Here is a 26304-nt window from a genome sequence, read left to right as displayed (position 1 = left end):
GAGATAATATTTAGCTCTTCGTATAACTGATTCAGGGCCGTCTCTAGCTCATGTAGCGCCCGGGTGCAATCATGACCGTGCAATCACTTTCATATGAAAACTATGAGTTATTTTCTTGTAAATAAAAGGAGTTAAAGCGGCGCTACCTTCTAGGTTTGGCTAAAAAAGGATGAAAAAAAGAAAACAAGTGGAAAGTAAAGCACCAGCGAGCGTAGCGAGCGCAAAAAATTTCAAGGTTTGGGTCACCAAAGCACCTAAACTTGTATAACAAACAACAGTGCAGGGGAAGTCGCGAGCGTAGCGAGTGCGAAAATTTTTGAGTTTTGGGACATAAAAGTACTCTAATCAATTTAGAAGGAAAGGTACTGTCAAGTGAACAGCCGCGAGCGTAGCGAGCGCGAATTTTTTTAAATTGTTTATTTAAGGACTCTCAAATTAAACTCGGAATTAAGCAAAAATAAAAAAAAACCGTGACTGGATCGAGAGCCAGTTGTGGGTTGTAGCGCGAGGCCCCCCCAAGCGCGAGGCCCTGTGCGAGGGCACAGTTCGCACACCCCTAGGGCCGCCACTGCTTCCAAAGTTACAAATGATAAAAATACATAAAAACATTTGCTAAATGATCATACGGGTAAGACAAGGTTGAATCCCAACAGAGAGTAGAAAAGAAGATAGAACATTCATTAGTACTCTTCAAGTAGATAGAAAATTCATTAGTACTCTTCATCTTAAAATACCAATTAAAAATAATGAGTACTATATTAAAATTAACCAGTCGTATATAAGTAGAAGTTGATTAATCCAGGCATTATTGTTATATCATTATACATCCTCACCTATGTATGTAAAAATGGCATAAAAGATAATAGCAACCACGGTACTCACCGCTATGCTCCGTAGCAGGTCCACAATCTATCCAGGGGAACAGGCCAGGACAGAGGTAGCTCATGGACTGCAGCTGCCGGGACAGTGCGCCGAAGAACCGGCTGCAAGCGGTGTTGCTGCCTGAGGATCCGCCACCCACTGCCGCTGAATGATGGAAAGGAGAATTGTATAAATTTTTTGTCTATCTCATGGAAATCATTCAAAGAAAGATGTTTTTTTGTAAGACACGATATGTTATTTTGTATCTTTTTGAATTAGTGTAGTTGTTTATTGCCATTTACTTTCATCATCTCCCGAGCCTTTTTCTAACTATGTTGGGGTCGGCTTCCAGTCTAACCGGATTCAGCTGAGTATCAGCGCTTTACAAGGAGCGACTGCCTATCTGACCACCACAACTCAGTTACCTGGGCAACCCGATACCCCTTTGCCATTTGCTTTCGCGTTTCTAAAGTTATCCGTAAATGAAATTTCTTCTCGTTAAAGTCATGTTGTATATTTTCAGTTTGCGCATTTTTTAAACTGTTTTTCTGATTTTGATATTTTTTACGCGGTACAACAGTGTGCGAATGTTAATGCGACTTTACTAAGAAATCCAAAAGCCGCTGAGAGGAAACTAAACCTAATCCTGTCATATCCAGGATTTCACGAAAAAAAAATCTTTGGAAGATTTCCAAACCGACAGATGGTGAGACTCGTATAAAATATCCATATTACTATTCAGTTCATCTGGTTAGACTGGAAGCCGACCTTAACCTTATTACGAACACGCTGAGAAAGTCGAAATAATTGAGTTGGAAGTCGGCCCGTAATAGATTAGTTCAGAGCTACTAATTTTATTTAGTTTTGCTTATGAACTGACTCTGTTATAAATGGTTTAGTTACAGCACACTGGAAACTAAAAAGTTGGCCGACGGCTGGCATTTTAAAAAAAAGTAAATCATTGTTGCTGTCTAAGTTTTCAGTTGTTCTGATACCGGCTAAATACCTGATCTTTGTAATGTGCGTACTACCATTCAACTTCATACTGATTTATGATCCCAAACAAACTATGCTATCGGCCGACTAAAAGTTTGCCGTGTGTGTAATCTTAATGTTATTATTTCATGAATAGGTAATTTTGATTTCAGGTTTTGAGTGTTGACCTAAACCCTAGTGAAATTGTTATTTCATGTTTATTATCGCCTTATTGTTTCAAAGTGTTAATTGACTATTGTTGCCGATCCTACATTGTTTGTAACCAATTGAAAACCGATTTTGAAAATATATGATTAAAATTATGTAAACGTTATAATTAAAACAGTTTTCTATAGAACCTGAATGCTTTAATTTTAAATTATTTATCAAAGAATATTCGATTGAAATTATGAAATTATAGGCGTTCGTGGAATTTATAATTATGAAAAGTATTTAATATTTATAGATGACAATTCTTAATAAAGTACAGATTAATATAATTCAATACAGAAATTGAAATATTCATATGAAATTTTAATTTATAATTATTTCCAACTAGCAAAAATATTAATTAAAATCTTCGCGAGGTGGAGAGGATTAAAATATTATTAACGAAATATCTTTCATCGTAATTTTATTACCGGTACCTATCATCCAAATGAAAAAATATTTGTATTACACAATACACAACACCTGTTATTTTCACATAATAATTTACCATACTAAATAAAAAATCGCAATGCAACCCATAGCTATATTTTCAATATTGCAGCAAGAATATGCACTCTCGTACCAAGAAACTTGGCCTAGTATAAAAAATTAAAATAAAATACATACCATAGTAGTTATTCTCGTTATTAGAGTTGACCAGGAAGGTGTCATCACGGTACTCTTCGCTCTCATCATGCAGAGTGTCATCCGAATCAGGGGAGCTAGAAATATTTACACATTTAGGGTCCCGCATGAACATAAGTAAAAACCATTGCAAGAATTGACTTTGCAAGACAAAAAAAGGAAGTACTTTTGAGATGGTTTTAAGGTGCTCCCTCACTGGTATCACTGGTATTGCAATAATTGAGATTGTTTCATTTTTAATATAAATTTTTAGTTACTTAGTCTTTGTAAAATTATGCAATTTGAAACATAAAATTGAAATTTTGACAAAATTTGTGACGTTATAATTAATGCAATAACCAGTGAAAGAGCACTGCGAGCAACAATTTTCCCTAAGCCAGCGCATAGCCTACATCTAAACATATTATCTATACATATACAAAATATAATCGGCCGGCCTTTCGCTTATAGCATTTTCGCAAGAAATTCGCATTGTGCATGTTACCTTCTGGTGACTCGGCGAACCATGACGCGTTGGCTTGGTGGCATAATGTGGGTCGAAGCGTGTGCCTAAAAAGAAATGATAGGTTTATCTTTGGATAAGAATTAAGTAGAAAATGGAGAAGTTGTTACAGGTTCTTAAAAAATATTAAAGAGTTTTTGAGGTACGGAACCTTGCGCCAAAAACAATACTTAAAAATCGCCCTGTTGAAAATGTTTAATAAATTGATGGTAATTAAATAAGAAATTGTTTATAACGTTGAAAAAGTGTATCATTTTCACTAATCACCTAACACTTTCTGTCCTTTATAGCTCTGAAACTAAATTTTAAAATAGCTTATTTTTTAAAGTTTGTTTGTAGCTTATATAAAACATTTAAAATATAAGATATGCCCCATCAATTTTATTGCCTGCAATACTTTACCTTAACGCTGAAAACATGACTTATCTCAAAGAAAACATGATTGAGTGCGGATCAAACAATTTACGTTTACCCACATTATTGTGTTTACATTACGTAACGTTTACGAACCTGTTAAATATATTAAAATATACGATGTTCTATTGTTTATCATAATCGAGGGTTCAAGTAGGGAATAATAAAAACAAGAAGGTGTGTTTATAAAGTTTGACCCAACTGTTTAAGTAAAAGGGATAAACAACAAGTTATACCTATTCATACTGTATTAAAAAGTATCACTTATATGAGAAGTTCTAAGTTCTAAGTAATTATTTGAATATGCAGTGTGACATCACTCGTATTTCCGAAACTGTAGATTACTTCTGATACTTTATTTTTATTTAAACTGATACCCACTTTGTATAACTGTTACGAACCTACTATGATCAGTATAATTTCAATAAATAAAGATGAAAAAATAATAAGTACTTTTATATTATCTCCAACAACTACTACTTACTACTGAGTACTGTCTCTTTATACTCCCCATGAGGTAAACATACCATCAACCAGGCATAAATTCAGGCCATTCAAAAGCCATTTTACACAAAATATCCCAATTCCATTGTGACAAAGTAAAACCAATATCCTGCCCACTACTCGTACCTTCAAAGCGACCATATTTATTTAACATTACAAACATTCACTGGACCTTATTACGTCCAAAATCAATGTACGAAACGAACTCAAAGGGTTGGCTTCCATACATTTGCCTTTATCCGCGCTCGAAACAAAGGTATGTCAACATAGTGCACCTGTCTGTTTGTATTGCACTGGTATATATATTTGTTTAGTGCGTATATGAGCCTGTTTACTGCAAACCTTTACGGGACATTTCATTGTCCACAAGCTATTTAACCAAGGTATTTCGCAATAAACTGCTGCACTCAGCAATGGATGACAAAATCTCTTTGAGGGTGAATTAAATTCATGGACACGAACCCCTTTTGAAAATGTACGGCCAATTTTCGCGTGGACTATTTTATCATTTTTTTTGCAAAGGTCAAAGGAACGCTACAGTAAGTAAAGAAATCAATTTCGCCAATAATTTCTGGAATATTTAACATTGATAAAGAATCGAACGAAAAATATGAAATCTTTTATCTTCATTATTTTGAGAGAAAGGTCACTGACGTTCAATTTTCAACTTTATTTGGTCTTTCTAAAGGTCATTTTTCCATTGACACTGTCAAGGGCCGCTAACAGTTGTCGGTTTACGTAATCCGATTACAAGTAACAAAGGGAGGAAAATTATGAAATTCTAAAATAGAATTTGGCAAACGCAAAATTATCTCAATACAGGTAAATAAGGGCCGAGCTTAATTTCAACCACTTATACTGAATTTCCTGTTTCACAAAATGTGTTTTAATGATGGTGAAAGATAATGGTGTTTTCAGGCATACTGATACCAGTTGATGAGAAAATTTTGGTTAAAAAGACCAGGAAAAAATAAGAAAAAGTCTGAAATACCTAATCTGCCTTGAGCAAGTGATTAGCAAGAAAAAATCTAAGAATTCCCAGGAATTTATCATTACAATAGGAAGAGGTAAATGTTAAGATTACAGAATTAGTTATTTCTGCGAAAATAATATATTTAAGTACCTAGAACTTTAATAAAACCAACGTTTGAGAATCCCGAGGCTTTTTATCTAAAAAAACCTACCTATTCTATGGAATTCTTAATTTATTTGCAGCATATTAATATTAATAACACTTATGTATTATAACATAGAGAAACCCGCTTAGTTCCTCAGTCCTACTTGACTATATATCATCAGTCTTCGGCCAAATGGTTGGGTTAGCCATAATTTAGGCGACGACCAATTTCATTAATCACTCAAGCCGTGGTTCTCGGGTAATTAAGTCTTTATTAATACGGACTGCTTTGGAATGCTTGGTTTTAGTCTTTAGAATAATAATAATTTTGGTTACGTAATCGTTATTAGTATAATTTTAAAGATAATTCGTACTAATAATAATATCTGCGTACTTCTGGTTTTTTTTTTAACTAGGTATGGCTTAAATCAAGTAGAAAGTAAAGTTATCCATTACTAAAATTATGAAGGCAAAGGTGACAGTGTCTGTCGTGCTTTCACGCCAAAACTACTAAAGCGATTGAAATTACATTCAATACACAGAAAGTCCAGAGTCTGAAAGAGGGTGTAGGCTACTTTTTGTCCGAGGGCAGAAATTATTTATCTCGGAAAGCGGATAGAAGTGCGTAGTAACTGTTCGCACTGGGAACAGTGCGAACAGTTACTACGCAATATTGGCCAATAATTTTTATAGTTGTAAAAGTATTTTCATATTAAACTTTGTCGCAATCATTATAGCTATTTTCTTACCAATCTATCAATGTCCAATAAACGCAAGTTGAACATATTTTTGTATATTAATTAATGACATTACGAGACATAAGTAGAAGCACAGCAACTCTCCCATATCAACTACTAATCAGTGAGGATGCAAGTAAGTACCTTTTAGTTCCAAAAACAATAACTAAGTAAGTATTTGCTTGTTTTATTTCAAAGGGTGGGGTAGAACAAGTTTCTAAAGGGGGTGTGAAGCAATATTACTAAGTGGGAGAAGATAAATGACTGCGCAGCTATCGACTATTTCTCAATGGACTTCATATTCGCTTTGGTAATTAATGTTTTAGTATTATTCGAAATATCTTTCTTGAATTTCGTAATAACAACAAACAACAATATTTTTATTAAAATACTTACTACCTAAGTATTTTAATAAAAATATAGCTTGCATATTGGTATCTGCAAAACAATGGTACTCATTGGATTCGATTAGATTGGAGGCTGGCCCCACCATAGTTGGGAAAAGGCTAGGCAGATGATGTATTTATTTGTCACAGACATATCAAAAAAATGCGACTGTATATCGCATGATCCCTGACTATAATACGGTAGGTTTTAAGTTTAGCCTTACCTAGAACCTTTGGCAAGGCGTTGACAACCACCGTTTCAAAGGATCACCCGTGAAACCACGTGACAGGTTTTTTTGTCGCTAGGAATGAGCCGGGTGATAAATCGAACAGGAATTTTGCTCGTGTGAAGGCACTTTTGGTGTGGCAGAAAACATTTTGACCGACTGTAGATATTAATCAGGGTAGTAGTAGGGTTCGAGTCCAGATCAGGCAAGTACTAATGCAACTTTTACTCTAAGTTTGTATGTACTTTCTAAGTATATCTTGGACACCAATGACTGTGTTTCGGATGGCACGATAAGTTGTAGGTCCCGACTGTCATTTTTATAGACCCGACTGTCATATTGTTACGGGTAGTCAGAAGAAGAAAAATTGCGTAGGCATAGACAGCCAAATATAGAACATAGGCATATGTGTATATGCTAGTTCACTCATCATCCTCCGAGCCTTTTCCCAAACTATGTTGGGGTCGGCTTCCAGTCTAACCGGATTCAGCTGAGTACCAGTGCTTTACAAGAAGCGACTGCCTATCTGACCTCCTCAACCCAGTTACCCGGGCAACCCGATACCCCTTGATTAGACTGGTGTCAGACTTACTGGCTTCTGACTACCCGTAACGACTGCCAAGGATGTTCAATGACAGCCGGGACCTACAGTTTAACGTGCCATCCGAAACACAGTCATTGGTGTCTAAGGTATATTTAGGTATATATGGGTGATCTTCACACTGCCCCGCATCACGCTGCATCTTGCGTGTCGACGCACCTACGCGCGTTCCTGCGGGAGTGCAGATCTGCATCATCGTGCGGGTTTTTCGCGCACTCACGCGCGTAGGTGCGTTTAGTAGATTCACGCACGGCGGCTTCCATTTTCAAATATACACGTCACGCCCATTCAAAATCACGCGCGGCAATGCGGGATTCAGTGTGCCATACCTTGCGTCTCGCCCCGCACCTACGCGCGGGGGTGCGTGTTTCTCCGCATGTATGTGCGTGATCCGCATGAACGCGCGTGGATGCATTTTCAGTGTGTTGGACTATGCGTGTTTTCCATACAAACGGAGATATTTACAAGCAACGGAAAAAAACGCATCCACGCACTACGCTGCATCATGCGGGGCAGTGTGGTAATCGCCTTAGGTATATGCTAGTTCACTAATATACGCTTAATTAATGTAATATGATTGTAGGAACAATATCCGCGGTATATTGGAGTAATATTGGATAGGAAGTAAGCTGGCTTATTGCAAATGGAAACGCTCAGCTACGTGTATGTAATAGGGGTTTATAATTATGTTTAGATCTCTTGCTGAATGAACCTGTTTTAATCAATTGGATAGCACTCTGGTTATCAATATTCAAACTAATCTTAATACTGCTACCAATTAATTCACTTATAAAAGTCTTTAAGTATAAACACTCTTTAACGCAATCTGCTGCTGCTATATATTCCGCTTCAGTTGACGATAGACTTACTATCGGCTGTCTTTTGGAGCACCAAGCTATAGGTCCACCTGCCAACATTATTATGAACCCTGTTGTACTTCGTCTGGTCTCTGTACAACCTGCATAATCTGAGTCACAATATGCATGCAATCTTGTAATATCTTTCCCAGCATTATACAAAATCCCTTTATCTCTCGTTCCATTCAAGTACTTCAACACCTTCTTTACTGCTAATATGTCTTGCCTTGATGGATTTTCTACCTTTTTACTTGCTTCATTCACAGCTTGACTGATATCTGGTCTTGACCTGGTTGACAAATACAATAATCCACCAACTAGTTCTCTGTATGGGAAATTTGACGTAGCCACCTTAGATTCATTTTCCTTTCCCACAATGCATGGAGTATCTGCAGCTTTGGAATCATACATATTATATTTTCTAAGTAATTTTTCTGTATAATTCTGCTGATGCAACAAAATGCCTTGTTCTGATCTTTTTATTTCAAAACCTATATAGTTTTGAGGTTGTTCATATGTTTTTAAGATAAATTCTTTTTCCAATTGATGCAAGATCTGTAATAACTTTTCCTTGTCTTTTGATATGGCCAAACCGTCATCAACATATATAGCCAATATTATAGTTTTGTCTTCATTAAAAAACACACACTGATCCGACTTTGAAGCTCTCAGTCCAAGTTTCCTTAAAGTTTCTGTAAATCTTTTATTCCATGTCATTGGTGCCTGTTTTAGCCCATATAGTCCTTTCTTTAAATGACAAATTTTATTAGGCTGTCTTTCATATCCTTCAGGAATATACATAAATATGTCTTCCTTTAACTCGCCATACAAAAATGCTGTTTTCACATCAAAAGTTATCATTTCATATTCCTTTGAAGCAGCAATTGCTATTAATGATTTTATTGCTGATTGACTTACTACTGGACTATATATTTCTTGATAGTCAATGCTTTGCTGTTCGAAGCCTCTTGCTACAAGTCTTGCTTTGTAAGTACCATTTTCTTTTATACAAAATACCCATTTACTTGACAATATCTTGTGTCCTTTTGCTCTTCCTACATCAACTATTTCCCATGTATTGTTACTTTCCAATGATTCCTTCTCCGAATTTATGGCCTTCTCCCAATTATTCTTTTCAGCAGACTTCATGACTTCATCATACGTAAGTAATACATAATCTTGCAGGTAAGCTGGTTTTTTCCGTTGTCGTTTTGTATTTATAGTTTCTATAGTTTCTATCTCTGCAGTATTACTTTCTTTATTTTCATCATTTTCTACTTCATCAATAATATCTGGGATGTTATCTTCTATTACATTACTTTGTTGTTCTAACTCTTCTATTTCATAATAACTGTCATCACTTTCTTCTTCTTGATTTATTTCTTCTTCATTATTACCTGGTATTATTTCTGTTATCACCGAACTTCCTGTTTCTTCATATTTTTCTCCAATTTTCTTATTATTATTAATTATAACAATATCCCTTGCTATTTCAATTCTTCTTTCTTCTTTATTCCACAATCTATATCCATTATTAGTATATCCAATCATGATTAACTTTTTGCTTCTTGGATCTAGTTTCTTAATATTCGAATGTAATTGTTTAGCATATACTATTGAACCAAACTTGCATATATTAGATATATTAGGCCTTTTACCATGCCACATCTCATAAGGTGTCTTATTCTTCAAAGATTCACTTGGTAATCTATTTATAATATAAGTAGAACAGTATACAGCTTCACCCCACATTTCTTTATCTAACCCTGAATCAAATAGTAATGCTCTGGTTTTATCTAATAATGTTCGATTTAGTCTTTCTGCTTTACCATTTAGTTGTGGTGAGTATGGTACTGTATAATCTAGTTTTATTCCCTTTTCAGTACACCATTTTTTAAAATCATTGCTTGTGTATTCACCTCCATTATCGCATCTTATGGTAGATACCTTTTCTGTTCTCTCTCTTTCTGTTTCTTCTATATAATGTTTTAAATTTTCTTTAACTTCATTTTTATATTTAAGCAAGTATATTTTTGTAAAATGAGTATAATCATCCATGACGGTTAAAACATAACTATAGCCATCATACGTTTTGTTTTCGAACGGTCCACATACATCAGTATGTAATAATTGAAGTGGTCTACTGGCTCTGTTTCTTACTGTGTTAAATGGAAGTCTTGTTTGTTTAGCTTGTGTACAGATTTCACATTCGTCTATTTGCCTTAATCCATTTATTTTTATTCCATCTGCCACATCTGGTAATATATCTAGTATTTTCTTTCCTGGATGTCCAAGTCTTTGATGCCATTCTAAGGCAGTGCCATTTTCTTTCATTAACAGTGTTTTTTCTTGCATATTATTATCATCCAAATTAATTTTATATAAACCGTTTTCTTTTTTTCCTGTTAATATTAATTCTGACTCCTTATATATTTTTACATTATCTTTGGTAAATATAACCACTCCTTGATTGTTTGTAACTGCATTAACCGATAATAAATTTTGTGATAAGTCAGGAACAAGCAGGGTATTATTAAGAGTACATTTTTTTCCAATGACTTTACCAGTCCCTTTCACCTCTATTGTTTCTTCATTTGCAGTCAAAACAGATGATGGTTTGCATTCAAAAAATTTTAGTATGTCTACATTTTTGGTCATGTGTGCAGTACACCCAGAGTCTACAACAAATTCTTTCAGTTTTGGTTCTTGAATTTCACCGTTTGTAAAAAATGCCTTTTCTATTCTTTTGTTACTTTTTTCTTCATTCTCATTCTTATTCTTATTTTTGAAAAAACAATTTTCTTCTCTGTGATTAATTTTTTTACAGATTGAGCACTGTTTATTTTTAAACTTACAGTCTTTATCTTCATGGTTGTCCCTTTTGCAGATACTACAGGCTCTACAGTCTTTCTTCATGTGCCCTGTTTTGTTACATTTGAAACATTTTATTGCATTAAACTTTTTCTTTGATGTAGATGAAGATGTAGCTTGAAATGCTAGCTGCTTGTCACTTTCTTTTGCTTTCAACATTCGATTTTCTTCAGCCAGAAGTCTGTTTGTTAAATTTTGAAGGGTTTTCTTATCGTCTGCCATGCATTCCCAAGAAGTTATAAAATAGTTTAAATTATTTGGTAAACAGCTTAGTATTTTGGATATGACCATTTCATCATCTATTTTTGTTCCTAGCTGACTTATACGAAATTGTAAATTTTCTATTTCACTTATTAATTGGGAAAGCGATTGACTCTCTTGTTTCTTATATGTGAAAAACTCTTGTAATAATGCATCTTTGTTTCTTTGCTCAGAACCTTCGAATATTTCACATAATTTTACGTACATTTCACGTGCACTGTTACAATTAATTATGTGACCTTTTAGTTTCTTATCAATACTGCTTATGATAATTCTTTGCACCTGAGCATCTTTGATACTGAAGTCACTTTTCTTGTCATCTTCTTTTGTTTGTGCAATTGTTTTTGCAAGATTTGCCGCTTTTAAGTGTATATTGAATTCAAATTTCCACAATAAAAATGTTTCCGCATCTTTTAATTTTTCTATCTGTATTATCTCAGGTTTTTCCATTTTTTAGTTTTTCACCGTTTTTTATTTTCTTCCTTGTTATTACTGTTTTTTAGTTTTTTTTTTTTCACTTGTTTTTTATGTTGGATTTTTCATTACCCAATCCCGGTTTTTAATTTTTTCTTCTCGGGCGTTCTGGGCCCATAACCTATTGTAGGTATTCAAACTTCTGGTATTCTTGAAAGCCTTTATTAATAGTTAAAGAAATACAATCACATTTTGTTAGGAATTATAACATTGTTCTCACTGGTTTTTACATCATGACAATTCACACCACAGTCATTCTTTTTCATAGACTAACAACCCTACATTTTTTAAATGTCATAGACTATAAATTCCTAACAATAATTACACCTGGTCTGATTGTATGGTATATTAATAGGTAAACCTATTATTTAGTAGGAAAACTTTTCTTAGTAGAAGGTATTTGTGTATGTTAAAAAAGTGCTAATATCATGTACGAAAGTAACTAGTTTTTTTTTGTCTAATTATATTGTTGTCCAATTCGTTGGAGGCGGGTACTGAAGAGGTCAGATAGGCAGTCGCTCCTTGTAAAACATTGGTACTCAGCTGCATCTGGTTAGACTGGAAGCCGACCCCAACATAGTTGGAAAAATGCTAGGCAGCTGACATTTAGGCATTAAGATACCATATTTTAAAAAGAAATTATAAGACCAAAGCCAACACACAGACCCCCAGATAACTTTAACTTACATAGCTTTGTATATTATCTCAGTAAGCTTATCGAAATCTTTTAACGAAAGAATGTTCAGAACAACAAAGTTTTCTATCCTATCGTCTTAGAAGTATCTGCAATGAATTTTAAACTTCAGCTAAACTCTTCCGGGAACGCTTTGAAAGCTATTTAAGTGATTTGAAAGAAAAATGCAATGCTATTAAGTTTTATAAGTGCATCGCATGTGTAAGATGGAAATCGTTACTATTATGACAAAAAATTTGACTAGTATCTGGCTCTGGCTGTCTATCAGGCTAACGGCCAGTTTCTTCATCAAAAGTAAAAGTCAAAGCTATGTCTAAAGTAAAAGTAACGGTCAAATTCGTTTTTTCAAGGCTAAAGTGACATCAAAACTAATAGAAAAAATGAATTTGACCGTCACTTTTACTTTAGACATTACTTTGACTTTTACTTTGGCTTTTACTTTTGATGAAGAAATTGGCTGTAAAACCAATCCTACTAATATTATAAACGTAAAAGTGTGAGAATGTATGCATGTTTGTTATTCTTTCACGCAAAAACGGCTGGACCGATTTGGTTGAAATTTGGTATGCAGATAGGTGATACCCTGGATTAACACATGGGCTTTTTTATCAACACACCATGCGGGCAAAGCCGCAAGCGGAAGCTAGTTTATAAGAAAATTGGTAAGCTTTCCTATCTATTCTTTATGCTTTCATTGTTGTTATTTGGTAAGGCAAACTCTTAGCGTAATATTATAAAGTATCATAAACTAGCATGCGCCGGCGACTTTTCTCGTGTTTTGTGAGAATTGCTTTGCACATAGCCCATGGCCAATCTCGGGCTCTAGACATTGTGCAAGCACCATTTTTTTTTAATTGGTTCAGTAGTTTTGACGCTAAAACCGGACAGACAGAAAGAGTTATTTACGTTTAATATTAACCACGATAAGACTGGCCTAACAAAATACTTGCCTATATAAAGGTCGTCGGTAAAAGCTTATGAAGTTTAAAGGTGATGCGTGGGCGTCACTCTTGTGTCCCACACATTTAGGGGAAAACACACTTAACTATGCACCTCTATTGGAAGGGATTAAAATCTATTTTCATGTAAGTTTGTTCGATACATCTACGTAGATAGGCTGATGTGTTGTGTATTACTGTAACCGACTTTCCAAAAAGAAAGACATTATCAATCCAGGTTAGGTTAGGTTAAAACCGCCAGGTTAGGTCTTCATCTACCGAGCCTTTTTTTTGGGTCGGCTTCCAGTCTAACCGGATTCAGCTGAGTACCAGTGTTTTACAGGGACCGACTACCTTATCTATCTGACCTCGTCAGCCCAGTTACTTGGGCACCCCAATACCCATTGGTATGGGTGCTTACATAAAGAAACAGGTTGCCGGTACAGACAAACCTGTACGGGTATCAGTGCAGGTATAATATTTCAATACAATCCTATCGACTCACTTATAAAGAAACAGGTTACCTGCTTACCTGTAACTTCCCAGGTAACTGGGTTGACGAGGTCAGATAGGTAAGGTAGTCGCTTTTAAATTTCTTAAAACTAAAGAAAACATTAAAAATACAGTACAAAAAATGCAATAAAATCCACCGATCATTCGAGACATTCAGACGACAAGACGACTACAGCAATGTGAACGTTTAAGTGAAATAAAACCCGTTATCGACAACATAAAGTGATATTACGCTTCGTAATGTAACTGCTTTAGATTCCATTTGTCTGTTATTAAATAGAAGGAGCTATGTGTTAGATTGTCGCTTGTTTCAATATATGTACGGACATGTTGCAATTGGAATGCTGATAGATGTGAAAAGCTGATGAGTGGCGTAGAAAGGAATTTGTCTAGTAGATATATCTATGTTTATAAAAATTCATGCCACTTTTCGTTGTACTTTTATAACTCAAGAACGGACTCACCTATGTAAACTAAACTTTAGACTTTGTTCGGATAATTTAGTTGGTTTAAATTCATAGTCGTGTTGATTGATCTTATTTTAAAATGTATTAGTACAGAGTTATTTTGTTCAAATTATTAAAATTGCATTTTGTAACATAGGTAGATAGATAATAAGGTTATAAAAGCTCTTTAAAAAAGAATTTACGAAGAGGAGAAGGTAATCGATTCATCTGCGTTTTTTTTTGTTTTTTTTTACATATTTTCTAAGCAATTGCTCTTAGAACGATTTAGTTTGCTAAGTCGGTGGCAAAAAATAGTGGCAACCCAGAGATACCGACTTCTATAGCTACGTAAAAGCTTTTTTTTTCACATATTTCTCTTCAATAAATTCGCCAACTATAAAATTTCCGATCATAAAGTGAAATTGATGGGTAAATTGGCCAGCAACGCGGTGCAGATATAAATAATATTCATGTGCACTGAATAATAAAATTTTGCAAGCGCCATTTTATGGCCCAAATTTTATCATCGAAAGGATATTGGAACAATTATTTTTATAGACAGTTATTTTAAAGAAATTGTAAAAAACAATAAAATAAAAATAATTGCCACTGTGACGGTGAAAAACTGAAACTCATATTTAAGCTTTTTTGAAAAAATCTTATGTTGGGTCCAGGCGAGTGAAACACGCAATGCAAGACTGTAATTTAGCGTACCCTACTGTTGTTCCCATGGCTAGAAACAAATATTTTTTTTAAAGAAATTCTGATTTCAATCAAAGTTAGTCAGTCTGATACCTACCGTCTAAATACCCGATCGTCAAAATACGCGCGTACTATCATTCTTTTACGTACTGATTTATGAGCCCGAACAAACCGTTAGCCAACTAAAAATTTTCTCTAGTGCACTAGTGTCAAAGAGTGTACGGTACAAGAACTCAGTGCCAATCAAGTCTAAAAAGGCCGCTTTCAAAAGGCAGGACCCCTTTGTGTTTGCAATAAAACCGACTGCCGATGGATTTTGGTGAACCAAGCGTTAAAGGTAACGCTTGTAGTGCCTTCCACATGTACCTAGATTTCGTGTACTTCATGTAATTGTGTGTTCATGGAGAAAAAATTACTAGCAGATATGTCATAATGCTAAATGTCCTAAGAAAGAAGCGCGCATAAAAGCGGGCGTTCGGGGGACGAGGAACGTTTACCTCCTTTTAAGAAACCCGACTATTGTTTTCAAAACAAAACCACCAATCAACTAAGACCATCTTTGATATGGTTTTGATTTCACAGGGAATCCAAACGCCTCGTTAGTTATGTCGCCAGTAAATGATCACGCGGACCGTACGTTGCTTGACCTACAAGAAGGCGCCTGACCTACCTTCCTTATAACATCTCTGCTATCTTTCCTATCTCCGTGGCACATTACACTTTACTCGTTTCACCCGGCTTTAAATTCCGAACCTCATTGAAAGATTGGATCATGTTCGCACGTGCCATTAAACAAAAGAAAAACTAGAATTTTCTTCCACATTTATCAGCTTCTTGAGCTATTTTCCGAGAAAATGAGAAAAATAGTTGAACAACGCGGTAATTCTGACTCCTAGCGTCGTTGCGATCATTTCTTTTCTTGTAAACTCCCGATAGAAAGTCATAAGAGTATTTATTGCTAAATTGTTCTAACATTTATTTTCTATCTTTTTATTGTTGGTATTTTCAATTCTTCAAGACATTTTATTGGAGAACATTTTAGTTTTTAAAGTAGGTTTAGTTTTTAAGGTAGGTACTCGTGGTTAAATGGCTAAAAATAATTTTGCCTTTTGGATGAAAAATATAAAACTTTTATGTTTAGTAACTCCATTTTTTTATATAAAAACTTGATACATGATAGGAATAGTTTTACATGAAAACTAGTACAGTCATAAATAATGTCAGTTACCCCATTTTCCACGTAAAAACATGAACAATAACTCGATATTTTCAAAAGGCACACAAAGCTCGTCAAAGGCGTCAAAAGTACCTGCACTTTAGAGCTTGCCTTGTAAAATGTTAACGGTCAGTTTATTTAGTCATTTTGTCACGGTGTTCCCTGGTCCGTCCGCTGTCTGTGACACAATTTGCATGAAAATAGGGCTCGCTGTTCGAACGATCTAAGTGCTATAGGTACGATAATGTCGTTAGTTTTACTGCTGTAAGTGTAATAGGAAAAATGATTGGTTTAACATGCTTATTGAGCAGATTTTGTTATTGGATTACTATTTTACAACTGCCTTGATGGTGTATCTATTCTATTTAACTTTTTAATTTATAAAATAAAATAAAAATCATTTTGGCACTCATAAAGCTACACTTCAAATGGATACTATAGAGACCAGGCTAGTTGGAAGGCGAACGCGGGGTAACACGCTGAAGCCAAGAATTAATGAAATTATGACACATGTAAAATACATAATTCTTAAAGTATGCAGTTAAAAATAATTGCATACATAAAATCACGCATAAGCCTTGTAGTTTCTATTCCTCTAATATTTTTTTAATTTTTATTTAATAGAAGTAAGAAAATATTAATTAACTTGTTTTTGAAATGTTGCTAACTTTACAGCGCAACAAACTACTGAAGCTTTAATTTATCTGCCGTCTGGTTAATTACTAGAAAATTTCTAGAAACTAGACAGCTTCAAGTGCAGTTGAGAAAAAGTTCTTCCAGTAATATTAATATTGCAAGAAACGCTACTTTGATTTTCAGGGTAACTCCTTTTTTTATTAGGGTCAATTCACACTGAAAGAGCAGCGGCCGGCAGCGGCCGGCAGCGGCCGTAATTGCAAGGGATTGAGCGTGAGCGCGGCCGGCTGCGCGGCGCCGCGCGGCGCCGCATCGCGCCGCGCTCTTACATTTTCCGTGCTCTTACGGCCGCTGCCGGCCGCTGCCCTTTCAGTGTGAATTGACCCTTAGAAGTATCAAGGAAAATACGTAACCATGTAAGTAGTTTTTGAAATGTAATTTTAGTTTTTATAGCGAGTGATTTTTAACATGTAACAACTTAGTGTACTGTATCTTCGCCTGCGATAATACCTCTAAATCTGTGATTAATATTGTGAGAAATGGCGTAGGTACTAATAATCAAATCATACTTTTAATATGACAGTTAGAATTAGGTATCTATCAGTAATTATTATTGTACTGATTAAAACTCATCATGTTCCTTATGGAGCTATTTGAGTACCAGGGCCGCGGTAACTCTATCGAACAATCTTATTGTAGCAAACTTAGGTTTGCATACCCAACTTGTAAATGTTTCAATTTTTTCCTATGTTATTTAAGTTAGTCAACAAAAACTTTTCAATATGTAAGCAAAAATATGTTTTAAGTGCTTCAGCAAGACCTGGCCATTATTGCTAAGTATTTTGAAAGAAAGAAAAACTAAGCAAAGTTCTTTTTTGTTTGCAGTGTTTTTATCTTGCGGAAGAAGATCTGAATAAATAAATAGACTTAGAGTTTTCAGGCGATTCTTGAGCTAATGTATGTTGTTTGAAAGTTCTCTATGGTTTATTTATTAATTTTCAAAGGCTATGTAGGAATCCAATAATTAAGAATGAAATGTTTTGCCCTACAAGTTATAAACAATTTCTGCTGCTTCATCTCTGTCTATAAACTGTATATTACATACGATACTGACTGTTTCCTACGGTCCCGACCGTGTTCTGCAACTACTTACTGCACCGGGATAATAAGGGAAATAAAGCCTATGTCACCGGGGAGATTAGCTTCCCAACAGGGACGCCAATTTTGAAAAAGTCTTTCACTGCTGGGAAACTTGACTATGCCTAGTAACACAGGTTATATTTTGTCCGGGTCTAGTAAGGAGAAAACAGATAGTATTAGTATAAGAGCACGCGCACACTGTAAAGATTAGTCGGCCGATAGTTGAGTTTTGCTCATAAGTCAGTATGAAGATGAATGGAAGTACACACGTAACAACAATGAGGTCCTTGTACCGAACAATCAGACTGACTAAAAACTTTGATTTCACGATTTTTTTAAAAAACCTACGGGCTACTAAATAGTGTGCAATGTGCGCGCTCTAAGTATAGATAATAATTACTCACGGTGAAAGTAGTCTCCCTATTAGCACTAGCAGTGCCCTCAGGGTCGACAGGAGTTCGGAGACTTTGCGGCAGCAGCTCGATCAGGTTCGTGGAGTGAGGCTGGTATCGCAGCACCAGCACGCAGGTGGAGACCAGGGTGTACGCCAGGAGAGTACCTGAGGAAGAACAGAAGAAATAGTACATGTCAAGTTATAAAGGAAGAGCTCATAGCTAAGTCAAGGCCAAGTGAGGATCAATCGGTCATAAAGTTAAGCAACGTTTGGCGCGGCCAGTACGTGGATGGGTGACGATTTTGTTATGACGAATATTTCAGTCTTTCGGCAGGCATGAAAAACCTAGGCAGCTGTGGTTACTGACTTCTGACTATAGAAGTCATCTGGGGAAGTGTTTACTGGTTGTCAGAAGTCTGAAAGTCAGGCAACCAGCTTTACCAAGGGGTACTGGGTTGAGGAGGTCAGATACGCAGTTGCTCCTTGTAAAACATTGGTACTCAGCTGTACCCAATTAGACTGAAATCTGAACCCAAAAGTTGGGAAAAGGCCAGGCTAATAATGTCCAATTGTAAAGAAATTGTATCGTATTATTACATAGGGGTATATACTTATTACTTGGATTCAACATACTCAGCCAATTAGTAAAAGTCTTAACATCACAAATATTATAAAACATTAAATTAAAAAAACCTTTTGACTAAAACAAAGCGAAAATACAAAGCTAAAGAATTACTTTAGTAATAACTAAAATATCAGAATACAATTTTAATTCCAACTATTAAATTCTCAAATTAATAATAAAAGGAGATCATAATAATTGTAGTTTTCAGTTAACTACGTTTAATTACTTTAATGAGTTGAGAACGCTTTTATATGAGAATCCTTTGTCACTGCAGAATACAAAAAGCTTAGAGAGCTGAAATGCAGGATTATGCATTAAATTAATCCTTACTGAAACATTCTAGAAATATTATTCTCTTTGTAAATATCATTCTTCTCTTTATGCAACTGATTGTACTAATTATTTGCTTTTGAGTAATAAATCTAGTATCTTTACTACGAACATTACTTAACTTTGAGTTACATATTTAAAAGTATATGCTTCGCAATTTACGTAGATATTTCAAAGTAAAGGGCTTATTAGACGTTACAAAATTCAGTCGTCTGAATGATGCAGTTTACTAAATTCAGACAAATGTAATCGCATTTAGGAAAGTAGGTTTCTAAATTTAGGAAAAAGTACGGCTACTGACTCATTATATCATTTACGGCCAGTTTCTTCATCAAAAGTTAAAGTTAAAGTAATGTCTAAAGTAAAAGTAACGGCCAAATACGTTTTTTCAAGGCTAAAGTGACAGCAAAACTAATAGAAAAATTGAATTTGACCGTTACTTTTACTTTAGACATTACTTTGACTTTTACTTTGGCTTTAACTTTTGATGAAGAAACTGGCTGTTAGAAACCTAATTAGACAAACCTAACTAGGCTACCAAATTTTGTAAAGTGTAATAAGGCCTTTAGTGTAATAAGCCCTATAGAATAATGACTAAGCAGTCCTTAACACTAAATGGCGTTGAAATATTCGGCTGAAAACCTGTTTGTCGTGCTTTCACTCCAAAATTATTAAACCGATAAAGATGTTTTAAATAAAAATAGTCTAGAGTCTGAGAAAGGACACTGGCTACTTTTATCCGAGAGTGAGACGTTGTTCCTCGGGCCACGAGTGGAACCACTTTAATAGCTAGTCATCATCCTCCGAGCCTTTTCCCCAACTATGATGGGGTCAGCTTGTAGTCTAACCGGATGTAGCCGAGTACCAGTGCTTTACAAGGAGCGACTGCCCTATCTAACCTCCTCAACCCAGTTACCCGGGCAACCCAGTACCCCTTGGTTAGTCTGGCTTTAAATAGCTAGTAAAGGATATAATTTTAAATATACCGTATCCCACTCTACGAGCTTTTCCAAACATGTAATGTATGTTAACGTATTTATCCATCAGCTTCAGGTAAATCCGATTAAAACATGAAAGGGTAAAAAATATTTTTTCACGAAAATACCCTCACGTACGTAATATTTTTGGCAAATGGTTGTTTAAACAGAAAATGGATTTTATAACTATCTTTCTGTTGGTACCGTTGATTGGTTTCCATAAAACCTATTAGGTTTAAGCCAATACCCGTTTTTACAGAGAATTCCGAATATTTGCACTATAAAAAATGTTTTTTGCTAAAAGCTTGGAACTTGTTTGAAAAACTTAAAATAAATAAAAAAGTATTCAATGGAGTTTATATCTTTAAAAAACATGGATTCATAGCTTCGTCTGGATAGAGCAAATATAAGAATTAATTGACTTTTTGTTTGTCCAAATATTATATTTACTTTCAATTTCTGCTCAAAGAAGTAGTTAAAAAAAATGATGAATGTATGATTGGTTGCCTAGGGCGAATCGAGATAGATTGAAATACATAAATTATTTAAGTGACTAGAATTTTTTGTATTTTTTTTTGTAACATGAATTTTATTGTGAAATATTTTAAAAACTGTACCTATAGAAATTCTGTACTGATACAGCCTTTTTTATTGTTCCACTGCTGGACACAGGCCTCCTCTCACACGGAGGAGGACTGAGCATTAATCACCACGCTTGCTCAATGCGGGTTGGTGATTTCAGACTATAGTCCAGGTTTCCTCACTTACTTAGAAAGTACACAAATTCTGTAATGCCCTCAAAATACATCTTTAAAATGTTAGGTACAAATGAGGCCCCATTTTATGCCATTAACTGCTTATATGTCGCTAATCATAAAACAATAGAAAATCAATTGTGTCTCGCGGATATCTGCGCTCCGACATATAACTGGTTAACAATGCCATAATATAAGACTATAATAAACTCAAAGCCTGTTGATGCACGTAAAATAATAACAAGAAAATCTGTTTCATTTACCAACAAAATGTTCAAGCAAAAATATAAAATAAAAAGAGAAAATATATTTTTCCTTACCGTCTTGAAATATTTTTAATGGGCCGAGAGTAGCTGGTTACGTCGTAAAATATTCACTTTAAAGTAAATATTTTTCAAGCAAGTTCACTATTTCAGCATTTCATAGTTACTTATTTAATACGATCTGTAGAAGATTATGACTTTCACGATCCTGAGTAATCTTCTTATATAAAAAAAAAAATATTTAAAGAATATTTTATATATTTCCTAAATTGTATAAGTACATTTCCTAGGAGCTATGTATACAATTCCTAGAATTCATATATTTCCGGTAAAATACATATAAAAAAGTCGTGTTAGTTACACATTTTATAACTCAAGAATGGCTGAACCGTTTAAGCTGAAAATTAGAGGGGTGATAGCTTAGACCCTGGAGAAGAACATACGATAGTTTTTTGTTATCATCATCAATCAAACCAATGTTACTAGAGAAGAGTGTGGCTTAGACCCTGGAGAACAGGATAGATTTTATCATCATCTGAGACGTGGGTAAAAATCAGTACAGTAGTTTTTGAGTTTATCCATTACAAACAAACAAACGAAATGTTTGTTTCTTATTTATAATATTAAGTATACCTAGATTAATTTATTTACTCTGTTATTAAAGGTAGTTTTCTGTAACATAATAGAATAAAATGGAGGAGCGTTTAATGAATCAGGTGTCAGAATCAAGTGCTTGTGTTTATGAAACTTTGCGTTTCATTTTGCGTTGAATTTTCCAGTTTTCTTTGTAAATTTTTTGTTTTTAGAATGTTTATTGCTTGATGCTGTAAACATGTAATTAAAAACCGGTACTTTGTAGTTATGATAAATAGTGCATTTTGCTTTATATTGTTGTTGTGAATTTATTTATTCGTCAACTTACAAGATTAATAGATTTTTCTTAAATATTAGGTCTATTGTTACAAAGAGGTAAAATTAGTGGGGTTATAGGGAGTAATCTCAGTATCTAAAAAAAGTCTTAGCAAATTACAAATAGAAAGCCACATTATTTGTTATTATCAAATGATATATGTACATACCTATGTAGTTTTGATCCTAGTATGAAAGGAGTTTTCTCAAGACTCGAAAAACCAAAGCACCTAGTTTTTAAATCAAAATATACGCATAAAAGTTAGGTATAATATTAATGTTAGTTAAGATGTTAACCGCCTCGAGCACTCCCGTAGTTACACTGCGGTTATATCATGCTTTGTGTGTTTTAGCGTAATTACTAGTTTATTATCAAGTATTTTGTAATATTGGCTGAGTTAATTATTAATTAGAATTATCTAGATATATTGAAGCATCGTTACAGATAAGTTCTAGTTAACTTTAGTTTATAGAACACGTCTTTTTATGATCCGGGTTTAATCCCGGTGTGCGAAGTAGTTTCAAGGGAACGCGGGCAAAAACGCTGATAGAAGCTAGTAATTACGTAAATATATATTCAGTATTGCATAACACCAATATTCATACTATAATTTGTCATTGCCCGTACAAATCTTTTACAGCCGATTTTTCAATATCAGTAAAGTTCTGCCTGAGGAATGAATGTGTTCCTTTCCTACAGACAGACATGTGTTGCTGGGGAGTTTGTTGCGCCACTTCTTCCCAGCAAAAACACATAGGAAGTGGTGAAGGGTGGGCGTTTTGGGGGCTGTCTTATGTATTTTTTTTTTGACGTTCGAAAAGTGCTGTTTTGCAGCCAAGTTTGAATAAATGAGTTTTGATTTGACATAATTTGAAATATGGTGGTTTGACATATTTGTATACAAGAAGCTGTCAAAAAGTCAAACATATTCTATTAACTTCAGATAAAATTTATCTGGTGATTGTAAAATCGTCCCTTCATATACATATATTCTTAACCAAACACTTAAAAATCCCCCAACATACGCACAGTTTCCCTCCTATACTTATAACTGCTATGTAGGTATGTTTGTATATCTCAGTAGATATTTCGCCTCATCATCAATTAAACCAATGTTACTAGAGAAGAGTGTGGCTTAGACCCTGGAGAACAGGATAGATTTTATCATCATCTGAGACGTGGGTAAAAATCAGTGCAGTAGTTTTTGAGTTTATCCATTACAAACAAACAAACGAAATGTTTGTTTCTTATTTACAATATTAAGTATACCTAGATTAATTTATTTACTCTGTTATTAAAGGTAGTTTTCTGTAACATAATAGAATAAAGTGGAGGAGCGCTTAATGAATCAGGTGTCAGAATCAAGTGCTTGTGTTTATGAAACTTTGCGTTTCATTTTGCGTTGAATTTTCCAGTTTTCTTTGTAAATTGTGTTTTTAGAATGTTTATTGCTTGATGCTGTAAACATGTAATTAAAAACCGGTACTTTGTAGTTATGATAAATAGTGCATTTTGCTTTATATTGTTGTTGTGAATTTATTTATTCGTCAACTTACAAGATTAATAGATTTTTCTTAAATATTAGGTCTATTGTTACAAAGAGGCAAAATTAGTGGGGTTATAGGGAGTAATCTCAGTATCTAAAAAAAGTCTTAGCAAATTACAAATAGAAAGCCACATTATTTGTTATTATCAAATGATATATGTACATACCTATGTAGTTTTGATCCTAGTATGAAAGGAGTTTTCTCAAGACTCGAAAAACCAAAGCACCTAGTTTTTAAATCAAAATATACGCATAAAAGTTAGGTATAATATTAATGTTAGTTAAGATGTTAAACGCCTCGAGCACTCTCGTAGTTACACTGCGGTTATATCATGCTTTGTGTGTTTTAGCGTAATTACTAGTTTATTATCAAGTATTTTGTAATATTGGCTGAGTTAATTATTAATTAGAATTAAGCTAGATATATTGAAGGATCGTTACAGATAAGTTCTAGTTAACTTTAGTTTATAGAACACGTCTTTTTATGATCCGGGTTTAATCCCGGTGTGCGAAGTAGTTTCAAGGGAACGCGGGCAAAAACACAGGTAGAAGCTAGTAATTACGTAAATATATTCAGTATTGCATAACACCTATATTCATACTATAATTTGTCATTGCCCGTACAAATCTTTTACAGCCGATTTTTCAATATCAGTAAAGTTCTGCCTGAGTAATGAATGTGTTCCTTTCCTACAGACAGACATGTGTTGCTGGGGAGTTTGTTGCGCCACTTCTTCCCAGCAAAAACACATAGGAAGTGGTGAAGGGTGGGCGTTTTGGGGGCTGTCTTATGTATTTTTTTTTTTGACGTTAGAAAAGTGCTGTTTTGCAGCCAAGTTTGAATAAATGAGTTTTGATTTGACATAATTTGAAATATGGTGGTTTGACATATTTGTATACAAGAAGCTGTCAAAAAGTCGAAACATATTCTATTAACTTCAGATAAAATTTATCTGGTGATTGTAAAATCGTCCCTTCATATACATATATTCTTAACCAAACACTTAAAAATCCCCCAACATACGCACAGTTTCCCTCCTATACTTATAACTGCTATGTAGGTATGTTTGTATATCTCAGTAGATATTTCGCCTCGGTTTCGGCTCGAAGAAGGTACGGTACACGGAGGAAGGAAATATAGCGGAGATGCTATAAGGCAGGTAGGTCAGGGCCCTCCTTGTAGGTCAAGCAACGTGCGGCAGGCGTGATTAGTTACTAGAACTAACTAGACGTTCGGGTTCTTTCTCAAATCAAAACCAATTTGTCAACAATTGGTCTTGATTGATTGGTGATTTTATTTAGAAAACTAGCCGTTTTTCTGCGGTTTCACCCACTACCCGTGGGAACTACTGCCCGTAACGAAATCGAAAATAGCCTATGTTTCTCGGTAAAATTGTAGATTTCTAATCGTGAAAGAAGTTTTTTTTACAAACAAACAAAAATATATTATTTTCCTTTATAAAATATTAGTGTAGATAGTATAGATTATGGACGGGTTCCATAGAAGGCGTGTAAGGGTGGAACTAGTAACGTTCCTCGTTGACGCGCCGCTTTCTTTAGAGATTTTGCGTTATGACATCTCCGCTAGTGATTTTCTTCTCCATGGCACGTTACTTTCGACCCCCGACAAAATAGGTCAAGGGAAGCCCGTAGCTGTACTTACGACAACATCCTGTATCTTACAGACCGTTGTTTGTGTGTATTGAGAATTCCCGGAATTCGGTGTATATTGCAAAATTTTTGGAAATGCATTTGGTAAAGAAATTGTTAGGCTGCAAAATCTATGATATTATTTTATACTAATATAATAAAGACGTTTATGAGTTTGTATGTTAATTCTCTATTTGCAAACAGTTGAAAGAATTTTGAATAAATAGCAGTATTATATATTATCAGAATTTCAAATAGGGTTCTTTTTATCCGGGTGCAAGAAGATGCTTCCACATTGAACAACGATTTACAGTTGTTTCCATTTTGATAATCTAACTATCATGATAATTCTCTTATGAACCTTAGTTCTTTCTTAGTTAGTCTTAGTTACCTCAGAGAAAAAAAAACACTTTAAAATTAAACCAGCGATATTACGTAGTTGTAACCATAAAATTAAGTAAGTAATGATAAAAAGACTTTCTTCGTATAAAACAAAAGTAAAAGTAGTAAAAGCACTCTTTCTCTGTTGCAATATAAACCACTTTCAGGAATGTGCTGAAAAATTTAATTCTCAAAGTAGGTACCTCTCTCGCAGCATCTTTGCGTAAAACAAGATGTCTCTTCCGTAACATTGCCGTTGTCTTTACTATTTTATACGTGACTTACTGTTTTATCTGGTTTCACTCGCTTCAAGTATGTTTTCAATGTATTTTCAAATAACATAAAAATCTGCTTACATTTCGGGGAGTATAATATATGTCTGTAGTGTTGTCAAAACTAACATTAGGTTTTAATATATACTATTACTAACAAAATTATGACGTGTCTGAAAAAAAAAAAAGAAATACCCAAACGTAGATAAAAATACAAACCTTCTTTATTGCAAGTCGGTTAAGAATGCATAAGACAAACTGTCAGTTTTTGGAT

General features: G+C 34.5%; 1 protein-coding gene across 2 annotated transcripts in view; it reads right to left on the bottom strand.

Moving 5' to 3' along the window:
- LOC124644852 (probable cationic amino acid transporter) overlaps positions 1-26304 on the bottom strand; it is a 199589-nt gene that overhangs the window by 14762 nt on the left and 158523 nt on the right. For both annotated transcript variants that reach the window (XM_047184462.1, XM_047184463.1), the window contains exons 12-15: positions 18332-18486; positions 3176-3240; positions 2674-2768; positions 883-1026 (exon numbers count right to left, since the gene is read on the bottom strand). In XM_047184462.1, the coding sequence (XP_047040418.1) occupies positions 883-1026; positions 2674-2768; positions 3176-3240; positions 18332-18486 (459 nt within the window). The remainder of the gene's footprint in view (positions 1-882; positions 1027-2673; positions 2769-3175; positions 3241-18331; positions 18487-26304) is intronic.

Source organism: Helicoverpa zea, chromosome 31, assembly GCF_022581195.2.
Source record: "Helicoverpa zea isolate HzStark_Cry1AcR chromosome 31, ilHelZeax1.1, whole genome shotgun sequence".
NCBI classification, from domain to species: Eukaryota; Metazoa; Arthropoda; class Insecta; order Lepidoptera; family Noctuidae; genus Helicoverpa; species Helicoverpa zea.
This window is presented reverse-complemented; position numbering and strand designations above follow the sequence as displayed.